Raw genomic sequence first — 12,420 nt, 5'->3', positions numbered from 1 at the left:
CACCTGTGTGTGGAGCCGCAGGAGGTGGGTGAGGTCCTTGAATATTTCTCCTAACGTGAGGACCAGGGAACTTGGGGAGAACTAATCGGATGTCTTGAATAGTCCACGTTACAGTAGAGGAGGTACTGGATATCTTAAAACATATGAAGGTGGATAAATCTCCAGGGCCTGATTGAATATATCCATGAACACTGGGAAGCTAGAGAAGAAATTGTGGGAGCCCTGGATGAGATATTTGCGTCATCGTTGGCAACGGTTAGGTGCTGGAAGACTGGAGGGTGGCTAATGTTGTGCCTTTATTTAAGAAGGGCTGCAAGATGGTGGAAGATGGTTTTTTGGGACTGGAGGCCTGTGATTAGTGATGTGCCTCAGGGGTCAGTGCTGGGCCCATTGTTGTTTGCCAATGATTTGGGTGAGAGAGTACAGGCATAGTTGGTAAGTTTTGCAGGTGACACTGAAGTAGATGCTGTCGTAGACAGTGTGAAGAATGGTTATCAGGAATTGCAGTGGGATCTTGATCAGCTGGAGAAGTATGTTGAATAATGACAATAGTAGTTTAATGCAGATAATTGAGGTTTTGCATTTTGGAAAGTCAAACCAGAGTAGGACTTTCACAGTGAATGGCAGGGCCCTGGAGAGTGTTGTTGAACAGAGGGACCTAGGAGTACAAGTATATGGTTCACTGAAAGTGGAGTCACAGGTAGACCGGGTGGTGAAGAAGGGGCCTTTGGCTGGCCTTCATCTGTCGAGGGCATTGAGTATTGCAGTTGTACAAGACATTGGTGAGCTTGCACTTGAAGTACTGTGTTCAGTTTTGGTCACTCTGCTATAGGAAAGATGCCATTAAGTTGCAAAGGGAGCAGAAAAGATTTACAAAGGATGTTGCCAGGACTCAAGGGCCTGGGTTATTGGCAGAGGGCTTTATTCCTTGGAGTGTAGGAGACTGAGGGGTGATCTTATGGAGAACGTATAAAATTATGAGGGGGATAGATAGGGTGAATGCACAGTCTTTTTTCCCAGGTTGGGGAATCAAGAACGAGGGGCATAGATTTAAGGTGAGAGAGAGAGGATTTAATGGAACCTGAGGGTAACTTTCATACAGAGGGTGCTACATATATGGAATGAGCTGCCAGAGAAAACAGTTGAGGCAGGTACAATAATAACACTTTAAAAAAAGACATTTGGACAGGTACATGGATAGGAAGGTTTAGAGGGATATGGGTCAAACGTGGGCAAATGGGACTAGCTTAGCTGGGCATCTTGGTTGGCATGGACGAGTTAGGCCGAAGGGCCTGTTTTCATGCTGTATAGCTCTATGACTCTATGAATACATGTCCTGGTTGATCCAATCTCCCCTCTTGTGATAGTTCTGCCATCCCAGGTTGCCCCGGATCTATTCTGGTTGTAATGCCTGTACTGAGGTCACTAATTGAATGTCGACAGAGCTGTGCTCATAGTTCTAAACTGATGACTGTAGCAGGTGAAGCAGCAGGACCGCAGCATTTTCACCTTGTGTTGTCATATTGGCTTCAGTCCTCTGCACTGACAACATTGATTACAACTCAATCACATATTAATTGTATTTCTTACATATAGCCATCTTTCTTTTTCCCTCCCAGAAAACAAAGAAATCTAAGACCACTGAAGATGTTTCAAAAGCTGGACTTGTCAAAGGTACTAGTATAAAACTTAACACTGAAATGTACTTCACTAGGTTAGTGATTGATGAAGTGAGTAATTCACTTCCCAGCTTTTCCACAAAGTACGTACGGCTTTTGTTAAAGTGCAAAGCAGTTTACAAGAAGTATGGTATGTGTGTAGTATTTTGTGAAGTCATTGCCAGATGTATATAGGGTATGTTCTGGGAGTTCCAGTCTGGGCCTTGACCTTGTGCATTACAGTCTATTATAAAGCACTGATGGTTTAGTGCTGTGCAGCCTTTCAAGTAATAAATTAATGTGGAAATGAGTATGAGAAGCAGGAAAGTGAGAGGCAGTATACTGAGGAGGGGATTGAGTCTCCCCTGCGGGAGATTGAAAGGCAGAGTTTGAGTGCGAGAACTAGTGGGTGCGTTGCTGTTGAGTTAGTTGGTAGGTAATTGGTTATGTTCTATTTTAAACTCTGTTTGCTTCAGGTTATGAGCTATACTTGGAATCATACAGCATGGAAATGGGCCTTTTGGCCCAACTCATCCATGCCGACTGTGTTGCCCAATGAACTAGTCCCATCTGCCTGTGTTTGGCCCATAGTCCTCTAAACCTCTCCTATCCATGTACTTACCTAGATGGCTTTTAAATATTGGTAATGTGCCTGCCTCAACCACTATTTCTAGCAGCTCATTCCAAATGTGCACCACCCTTTGCTGCTCCTGATGTCCCTTTTAAAATCTCGCCTCTGATCTTAAGCCTTTGCCCTCTTGTTTTAGCACCCCCTCCTGGGAAAAAGACTTGTGCTTTTGCCCTGTCTATACCCCTGGTGATCTTATAACACCTCTATCAAGTCACCCCTCAATCTCCTATGTTCCAGAGAATAAAGCCCTGGTCTGTGCAACCTATCCTTGTAAAATCAGGCCCCCAAGTCCAGGTGACCGATAAATCTTTTCTGTACTCTTTCTAGTATTTATAGGGGTTGGAAAGTTTGGGGAGCAAGCAGATCTTTTTATGGTCACAAAAGTGATTCTCGGGTGGTATGTTGCCAAAAAATATCGCAGATCAACTGGAGGGTGAACAATTAGATGTCACGGTCAATGATAGAGATTGAAATGAGGATCAAATCTTACAGGCAGATCTTAAAGAATCAGGAAAGCTTTTTAGACAGACAAACAAATTGGCTTTACTACTACCCTCAATTTGCATTGGGTTTCAGACAAAATATTTGCAAGCACACTGTAAAAGTTGACAACATATTTTGGATTGGAACTCCATTGTTCAGCGTTGCTGTAAATTAGGATGAGATGTTAAAAAGGTTCTAACTGTCTGGAAGATACAGGTCTGACATTCGTTAAAGTGAAGGGAAGTTCTCCAATCAGCTTCCTCTGAGAAGTAAATTAGTGATCTTCATCTCATTGCTGTTCCTTGGATCTCACAGTCTACAAGTCCTGTGTATCTCTGGCAAGGCCAGCCATTATTTGAGGACGTGTTGAGCTGCCTCCTCGAATTACAGCTGTCCTTCAGTGAAGCACTCCCACATTGCTTTTGATAAGAGAATTCCAGGAATCAGACCCAACAATGATGAAACAGCAGCAATGTACTTGCAAGTCAGGATGATGTGTAACTTGGAAGGGAGGCTGCAGAGGGTGACCTTCCTACATGATATATTATGGTGGGAGGGAGTGAATGAATATTTAGGGCAGCAGACAGAGGTTTCATTCAAACGTGCTGCTTTGTCCTGGATGGATGTTTGTTTTTAGTGTTGTTGGACCTACACGCACCCAGGCAAATGGAGTGTTCTGTTATACTCCTGACCTGTGCCTTATGGGTGGTGGAAGGCTTCAAGAGGTGAATCACTCAATACAAGATAGCTGGCCTCAAACCTGCTTGCAGCTGTGGAATTTGTGACTGATCCATTAAGTTCCTGATCAGTGGTGATCCCTAGGGTGTTGCGGTGGGCCAGTTGGTAATGCTGCTGAACGCTCCTGCTTTGCTCTCAATCCTCCCACTGCCCTCCCCATACCTCAACCCCCTCTTGCCACCCAACCCTGCCTGTTGTGTACCCATCCCTAAGCAAAAGCATATTCTTTTTTGCACCATTCAGCAATACTGATAATTCATGATCATTCACCTGTTCCCCCACCATTCATGGCTTGATGTAGCGTGACTAAGTTTGATCGTGCTTGCGCGCCCTGCTCCTTCCCAGCTATGCCTTCCGTTCTCTGCCCAGCTGCTCTCATTTTCTTATTTGCAGATGTTGTGGCCCACTCACAGAAACACCTATATATTATCTTGTTCGATGATGGGTCAGCCTCGTATTACTCTAGCCATGACCTGAGGAAGTGTGATATCAGAAATCTTATGTGCTGGGAATTTCTCTTGATGGTGGTGCAGTAGCTAGTTTGACATTTTATCCACTTCAATCATGATGCTTTGGATGAGGGTAACTCCCATTAAGCAGTGAGGACCAGAGGTGGTTCCAGGTTCATTTCCAAGGTTCTGCTGAGATGGTTAATGTCAACTGGGGCTGCAGTTGGGATCAGTATGGCGTGTGCTGGCCTGAGGAAGGGAAAGGGCATGCAGCCTTTTTGCTCTTGAATGGCTTGGTGTGACGCCCAGTTAGAAGAGAATATATCCAAGTATGGGTATCATGTACCAACATACTCTCAAAATTGATCATGTGGATGGAGAGGGACATGAAGATGATGACAGGCAGAGCCCTGGGTGGAGAAAAACTGGGGAAAATATTCTGGTTACCTGAGCTTGTATATAAGAGACAATTTAAGTAATGCCACTTCTGCAGAATAGATTAATAGTTAAACAGGAGTATCCTGCAACAGTGGAGCTGAAAGCATGACAGAAGACCTTGCTTAAAGATGTATGGCCCAGGTACAGGGTCCAAGTTGTATAAATTCCTTCACGTATTCTTTTCCTTTTACTTTACAGAAGTCTCGGGACCATTAAGCCAGAAGCATGAGGAGAGAAAAAGTACAGTTGACAAGATGGCAAACACTTTATCAAGCACCAGCACTGCAGGTTAGTTCAGTGTGTCACATCATGTGGAAAGAAGTTGATTTGAAATTGGCACTTTCTGGCTATCAGGTACATTGTATTTACTCAAGATCTCCAGTATTACTGAAATGAATCAAGGGTCGTCATTGCCATTTATACCAAGGTGTTGACCATAATCTATATGAGAATTTTGCCTCAGAAGTTGCTCTATAAACTTGTTCTTGGGTAGTACTTCAGAATCAACTTGATACCAATCTAGTTTTGTGGGTTCTGAGCTGACTGAGGTCAGTGTGGGACCGGTAATCTCTTCCACTGATGAGGCAGGAAGTACTTGAAGGGATAGATGGGTCAGTACTTTGTGAGGTGGATCACTCCTTCCACCATTTGTATCATGCTCCCGATGCATGGACGCGAGGTTCTCAATGGCATCTTGTATGTTCCTCCTCTACTCTGACCTGTCATGGGCCAGGGATTCCCAAGAGTCAGTGGGGATGTTGCAATGTTTGTCCCCCCCAAGGAGTCTTTGAGCACATTCTTGAACCTTTTGCTCTCTCGGCTGGGTAATCTCTTCCCATGACGGAGCTTGGAATAGGCAGGCTGATGTTAGGCATGCAAACAATATGGCCTGCCCAGGGGAGATGACTGCAGGGGTTGTTTCCTCTGGAGAGGACCCTGACTTATCCCTCTGGTTAATCTGAAAGATTTTGAGATACTGCCTGGTGTCTGCAGTGGGTAGTCCTGAAGTATACAGGAGGGCGGGGTAGATGATGAGTTGTGAGGCAGGTTTAAGATCTTGAACTTCAAACACACTTTGCCTCAATTGACCAAAGCCCATGCTGGTGCATTGAAGAAGGTGGTGAATATTATCATCCTGATGTATGAGAAGTGGTCTACATTTTCCAGGGACTCTGTTTACTGTTGGAGGGCAGTGTGGTACAGCAGGGACAGGTTGGTAAAGATCTTGGTCTTGCAGATGTCAAATGCAAGGCCCATCCTCTTGTACGTCTCATTGAATGAGTGAATGATGGCTTGCTGTTCGGTGCCTTTAGCATATATAAATGCAAACATCATCTGCATAATGCAGCTCGATAAAGACACCCTGCAGACCAACTGTGGTAACCTTGGTTTTGGAGTGTACTTGTTATGGGTTGAACAGTTCCCATGAGTTCTGCAGATCAGCTCTGCTCCTATTGTTGGAGGTGAAATGCAGCAGTGCAACTAAGCATTGAAAGACAAAGCGTTGCAGAAGTGGTACACAGCATTTCTTTTAGCACACAGGCCCAGACTGACGGTCTGAATCCTCTGAGGGCTTTTCACACAAATGCAGAAGTCCCAAGCTACTCGAAAGATCTGTGCCACTGTTATCCCAACTTTGCTCTGACTTTGTGGAATCCAGCTGTGTGGGGAATTCTGTGCTGCGAGCCTGTGCAGAGTGAGACCAGGTGAAAGTTTCGGCAACTCCATTCCTTCAGGGCTGAGCACGATCAGCAAATTGCTCTAAATTTTAATATTTTTAAATGATTGAGCTGGTGTATTTACGTGTTTATTAATTAAATAATTAGTTTTTATTTCTAATAGCTTGATTAATTTTAATAGTTCTGAATAGTTTTCATGTTTGCACGTCAGACCTGTTCAGAGCCATTCCAAGCTCTGACAGTTTTGACAGCTGGTACACCTTGGGGTATGGTTTCACCAGCTGGTTGTGTCTGGGGCTGGGTCTTGTAGTTCAACATCAAGTCCTCGGTGACCAAGAACTCGCTCCAGGTCAGTGCTGTCAGTGAGCGGGGAGCATGGGCAGCTTGCCACTCTGCTGGGCAGAAAGACCCTGGAGGCAGATGTCATGCTTTCTCCCAATCCAGAGAGATCAAGAAATGGTGTGTACCAAAAATAAACCACTGTAGATGCTGGAAACCTGCAGTAGGAAGTACTTACAAGTCGGAGTATCTGTGGGGAGAGGAGAGCAGTGAACATTTTAACGTTTTATTATTCTGAGAAAAGATCATCGACCCCAAAAAGTTTTTATTTCCTCAAGTGCTGCCTGGCCTGCTGAGGTATTTCCAGAGTTTTCCTGTGCTGATTAGTTTACTGATGCCCCTTCCACCAGAGGTTGGTCTTGGGTGTGAAGCTGGCATTTACATGAATGATGTTATGCTTCTGTTGTCAGAGGCAATAAAACAACGATGGAACAGGCTTCTGCCATAGGTCGAGTAGCGTGAGTAGATATTGTGATGCATAGGTCGGTGAGCATATCACAATGATGGACTGGGGAAAAAACTCCGTGGGTCCTTCGAGCCAGTCCTGTCACCGTTACCTTATGCCATCTACAGATTAGACTGTTCTGCAAGTTAGCGCAACTGGTTGGATGTGGGGTGTCGGTGCAAAAGGACAAACTAAAGTGAATGTGTCTTTGTAAATGGAAGTAAAAATTTACACCAAGCTGTGACTAGGTGGTGCAGTCTGCCTGACACTTTAACAAGTGTGACCACAACACATCTAGGCGTTTTTCAATTTTTAAACTTTTCAAAAACCTTATAGTTTTAATTTTTGGAATTGGAAGAAATTACTGAAGTGAAAATCTGGACTTGCCCCACATGCTTTGCAGCAACTGTGCTTCTGGGAAGGCGTGTTGCATGGAAATTTTTGACTGCTGCTGTACCATTGTGTGCTACAGCTAACAAGGCCACTGCCCCTCAGTGCCAGAGACTTCTGCTGCTGTCTGTGTGGAGTTTGAGAATCTGGGGAGAATAAAGAAATGGAATTACTGTAGAGTGAGTGTAGATGGGTGGTTGATGGTTAGTGTGGACTCGGTGGGCCAAAGGCCTGTTCCTGTGCTGTGTATCTATGAATATGACTGTACTTATAAACAAAAAATGCCACTAGCCAACACTAAGCAATTAGTATTGATTAAAAAGAATGCAACAAGATGAACAGATCAAGCCATGATCTTTTTACGAGTTTAGTTTACTCCAGGTCAAAGAAGCAAAAATGGATTTTGAAAATCAAAATACTGCAGATGCTGGAAATCTGAAATAGAAACAAAGTGCTGGAAATCCTCAGCACAATCGAGGCAAGGTCCATGTTTTTCCTAGCTGTATTTGAGTTGAATACCACTGAGCTGCACCTTGAACTATCTACCATAGCTTCCAACAATCGCATTGCAGACACTAGCACTCATCTTCTTAACCCTGTCTCGGAGCTGAAGTTGGTCAAAGATCACACTTCAAGCCAGAACGACAAAGACTTTTTATTTGTGTGGTCTTGTATTTAGTATTCATAAGTTCCCCTAGCTCTTCGTGTGTGAATGAGGAAAAAAAAATGTTAAAGGACTAACTAGAAACAAACACCTAGAAAGATGCAAGTTAAGAGGGGCAAACTGGGGGCTTGGTGGGGGAAATGTGGCTGTTGAGAAGGTTTCAAAGAGAATGGGGGCTTCATGTAGATCAGCAAGGGTAGGCTGTCATGAGAGCAACGTTTCACTCAACAGGATGCAAGTCAGTCAGTCAAGAATTCATTAAGATCAAGTGTGAAGAGAAGGCATGTAGCAATTTATTGATGACAACACTGATGAAAGGTTGAAGGTGTGTGCTTTTGTAGCCGGATGTCCTGTTGCTGAAAATGTTTTGACGTCTGCTGTAGCTGAAGAGAACACCACGGTTTAGCAGTCATGTTCAAAAAGGGGATGAAAGTGAAATTGGTAAGATGTGTGAAATGTAATGGTTTCTGTATTCTTCAGTTGGGAGAAGAGCAGAAGTAAAATCACTTGGCCCTCTGAGCTGCCACCTCCATTAATATGTTCACGGCTGATCTGATCGAGGCCTCAACTCTGTGCTTCCGCATTACCCAGTAAAACTTCCAGCCTCTGGCTTATCTACCTCTGTCTTTATACAGGATCTGCCTCACTGGGCTTCCACTCCTGTGTTCCCTTTAAGCTCGCCTGAGTTGCTGGAAATTTTATTACATTATGTTATAACATCTTTTAAAAAAAAATGAATTGAAAGTACAATGAAATATTAATAGGAATAACATCCAATCGTCTGGGAAAATCTGCTAGTCCAAAGTCCTGAGGGTACTGGATAAACGGAGACTATTTCTGAAGACAAGATGTTACTTTTGTGTCTTTTATTTGTCTAAATATCAGCCCTTCTGTCATTTAATCACTCCTGCCCAACCATTCTTTACTCCCCCCTCCCCCCTCCCCTTCATTAGAACCTGTTGCTCTGTTTCCTTTTAAAAATACATTTACAAAGATTTGCAGGTTGAATCATTAATTGTTTCCTCTCCCGGGGCTGCCAGGTTGCATCTGACACTTTCTGATTATTGCTTCAAGGAACTGGAACTTTGCAAGCCTCTTTCAGCATGCAAATAGATTTGGCTGATCTGCATGTCAATGGTCCATGTTTCTTGATGCCTTAAGGTGATCTCAGTTCTGGACTTGACATTGGCCCCTCAGCATCTACCACACTTTGGGTGAGAGTTGTTGGGTGGAGGGAGTGAGAAGAGTTTTGGATTTCCACTACCCTTTATGATAAAGGTTCTGTCTTATATCTGCAGTTTAATTTTAATATTACGCACCCTTGTTCTATTGTGAGGAAAAACAGCTTTAGATGATGTTAAAATCTACTTCAGCAGGTGTCCTTGGGAAGATCTTGAAAATTCACGTGTTGATGACTCTAGTCTCGTTTGGTAAATGGGACATGTGCACACATGGTCCCCCCAGATCAACAGGCCATGTTTTCCTTAAGTTCTTGCCTTGTTTTCCGTGGTACTAGTGGTGTCATTCAGCGTTCTCAGAAGCTCTTTTCTCTCTGATATATAAAATTCGAGCCTGATTTTCATATGCAGAAGGTGATACAATAACTTAATGTATTACTGCTGTGTTTCTTTCCACACTTTTAATTGGTGGTGGGAGTGATTACAGCATCTCATAGATACAGGACGCAAGTCGAGAAATCTTCAGTGCAAAGCCCAAACGGTGGACCAATTCATTAATTCATTTCCTGTCTCCTAGACATCTCAGTCTGTGCTATTGAGAAGGGCAAAAACAATCATTCAAAGTGGGCATCTAATGGTTCCTCTATTTGTTTTCTCCTAGAAAATGGACAGTTGTCATCTTCAACATCCACATCTTCTGGGAAAACTTGTAAACCTGCTACCAGCCTTGCCAAACGATCTTTTACTGAAATGGGAGAAAAATCTGAGGCTTACAAATCCATCTTCACATCCCACAGCTCAGCTAAACGCTCAAGAGAACAGAAGCCCAACTGGATCACTCATACAGCTTATTACTACTGAGCCAGCCAGCAATGCTCAGGAATATGTTCTTATCATTTTCTAACCGGCTTTAAATGGATAGGATAAAGCTATTCATGTTTAAAGACTTTCTCTTGCGCTCTAACACACAGGAGCAATTAAGAACTTGTTTGCAGCTTCTCTAAGATATTATCAACCATTATACTATCTGAAATGTTTATACAACCCATGTGATCAGCATTTGCCTGTTAGTTGACGCTCAGCAAGCTACACCTGGTGGTGATGGTCTCATCTGTCCTCTACTGCAGTGACTTTTTGTGAGGATCTATGTTGACATCTGTATCTGTGTTTAATTAAACTTTTCGCCAAATGTTCTTTTGTGCACATAATTTTTGCATTCTACAGAAAATGTGCCTTATTCTAGCAAGAAATATGTTTTCTTCCATACCTTCAGGATATTAAGAGCTTGGTTTCTTTTGAGAAAAGAAGCACGTGACCACATACTGCTGGTAAATATCTCAAATGCTTTCAAGGCCAAGGTAAATAAAGTTCTGGGGCGGTGGAAAGAAAATTACATGCACCTTAGCAGGTTAAATCAGAAATGTGTTTGCGCACTTTGTACAATGTACAAAACATTGATCGGGCCACACTGTACAAATCATCGGTCGGGGTGCACTTGGAGTACTGTGCATCGTTCTGGTCACCACACTACAGAAAGGATGTGGTAGCATTGGAAAGAGTGCAGGAGGGAGTTACCAGGGTCTTGCCTGGAACAGAGGGCTGCAGTTGTAAGGAGAGATTGGATAGGCTGGATCTATTCTCGCTGGAATAGAGGAGGCTGAGGGGGTGACCTTATGGAGGTCCATAAAATTATGAGGGGCATAGATTGTCTTTTCCTAGGGTAGGGAAGTCTAAAACTAGAGGTCATGGGTTTAAGGTAAGAGGGGAGAAATTTATAGGAGATTTGAAGGTGGTCATCTGAAATGAGTTGCCAGAAGAGATGATGGAGGCAGATATAATTACAACATTTAAGAGGCATTTGGACGGGTACTTGTCTAGGAAAGGAGCAGAGGGACACAGGCCTAATGCAGGCAAATGGGATTGGCGAAGATGGGCATCATGATCAGCATGGATGAGTTGGCCCAAAGGGCCCGTTTCTGTCCCCTCAGTGATGTAATGGTGGGATGCCCAGAATGAGAATCGAAGAGGGAGATTCCATCACACTTTCCGGACAGGACATAGGCTGCAAGTTAGTTGAGGCCTTTTTCCATGCTTTGGATACATTAAGGAAGGTGATAGGAGGTGACTGCCCAAAAATACCAAGTGCTGTAACAGAGCAGTCATGGTGATTGTGATATCACTCCCCTGCCATGGAGTAGTCTGTGCTATTGAATATACCCAATGATGCATTCATAGAAGATCTGCAAGGCAGGTTAATGTTAGTGGAAAGGAGTTACCCAGATGAATTCCCACCTTCCAGTACTGGGTCTGCAGATCATGGCTCTTCAAGTACATATCCAGCACTGTTTAAATGCGATGAGGGTTTCTGCCTCGACTTCCATTTCCGGCTCAGTTCCAGAGCTCCACTGCTCTCTGGATGAAAATGTTTTGTCATCTCCCTTCCAATCTTTAGATCAATTACTTTAACTGGCTTTTGACACCTCTGATGCACATCTTAATGAAATCTCCCCAAAGCCTCCACTCTTTCCAGAGAAAGCAACCCAGGCTTATCCAACCTTCCTTGACGGTTCCAATTTTCCAGTCCTGGCAACATCTTAAGCCTCCTCTGCACCCTCTCCACTCTGATCACAACTTTCCTGTAATTTGGTGACCAGAACTGTACACAGAATGTGAGCTGTAGCCTGACCAGTGCTATCTATACCTCCAGGAAAGCCTTCCTGCTTTTATATTCTATACCTCAGCAAAGAAAGGAAAGCATCCCATATTATTGACCTGTCCTGCTACCTTTAAGGATCTGTGGAAGTAGACCTTCACAAGACTCGATGGTCCTCCCATCTACTGCCTGTTGCGTTGCCTCGTTGCATCTTCCCAAATGCATCACCTCGTGCTCTCTGGATTGCATTCCATTTGCCAGTTCTCCGCCCATGAAAAGAGTTGCAGATGATACAAAAATTGACCCTTGCTTGAGACCGCAGGAAGATGAAGGTGGACCCCCTATGTCTTCCTGCGGTCTCAGCCAAGGGACAATTATATCATCTGCAACTTTTTTCATGAATCTCCGTCCATTTAAGTCTAAATCGTTAATGTGCAAGTACCAGCCTTTTGCTGTTAATGAGATTTATGGAGTGAACTGCAGAACAGTTGTATATCTTGGTGTCTTCCAAAGCACGTACCTTGTTGAGCTATGTGGTGCAATGTTCTTGCTATTTGTGTGTGAGAGCTAGTATGAGCAGCAGTGTATGCAAGATCAGGAAAGACCTGGGAATTGGGTATAAACCACGGGTGGATCTTGAACAAGCCAAGCAGAGGTTAGTAAATAATTATCCCT

At 43.7% G+C, this 12,420-nt stretch overlaps 1 protein-coding gene across 1 annotated transcript in view; it reads left to right on the top strand.

Moving 5' to 3' along the window:
* rtf2 (replication termination factor 2) overlaps positions 1 to 10,285 on the top strand; it is a 60,996-nt gene extending 50,711 nt beyond the window's left edge. Inside the window, 3 exon segments of the mRNA XM_052031369.1 lie at positions 1,620 to 1,674; positions 4,596 to 4,685; positions 9,754 to 10,285. Of these exon segments, the coding sequence (XP_051887329.1) occupies positions 1,620 to 1,674; positions 4,596 to 4,685; positions 9,754 to 9,953 (345 nt within the window). The 3' untranslated portion in view covers positions 9,954 to 10,285.
* Positions 10,286 to 12,420: the final 2,135 nt, after the last annotated feature.

The sequence above is a fragment of the Pristis pectinata genome, chromosome 16, assembly GCF_009764475.1.
Source record: "Pristis pectinata isolate sPriPec2 chromosome 16, sPriPec2.1.pri, whole genome shotgun sequence".
Classification (NCBI taxonomy): Eukaryota; Metazoa; Chordata; class Chondrichthyes; order Rhinopristiformes; family Pristidae; genus Pristis; species Pristis pectinata.
This window is presented reverse-complemented; position numbering and strand designations above follow the sequence as displayed.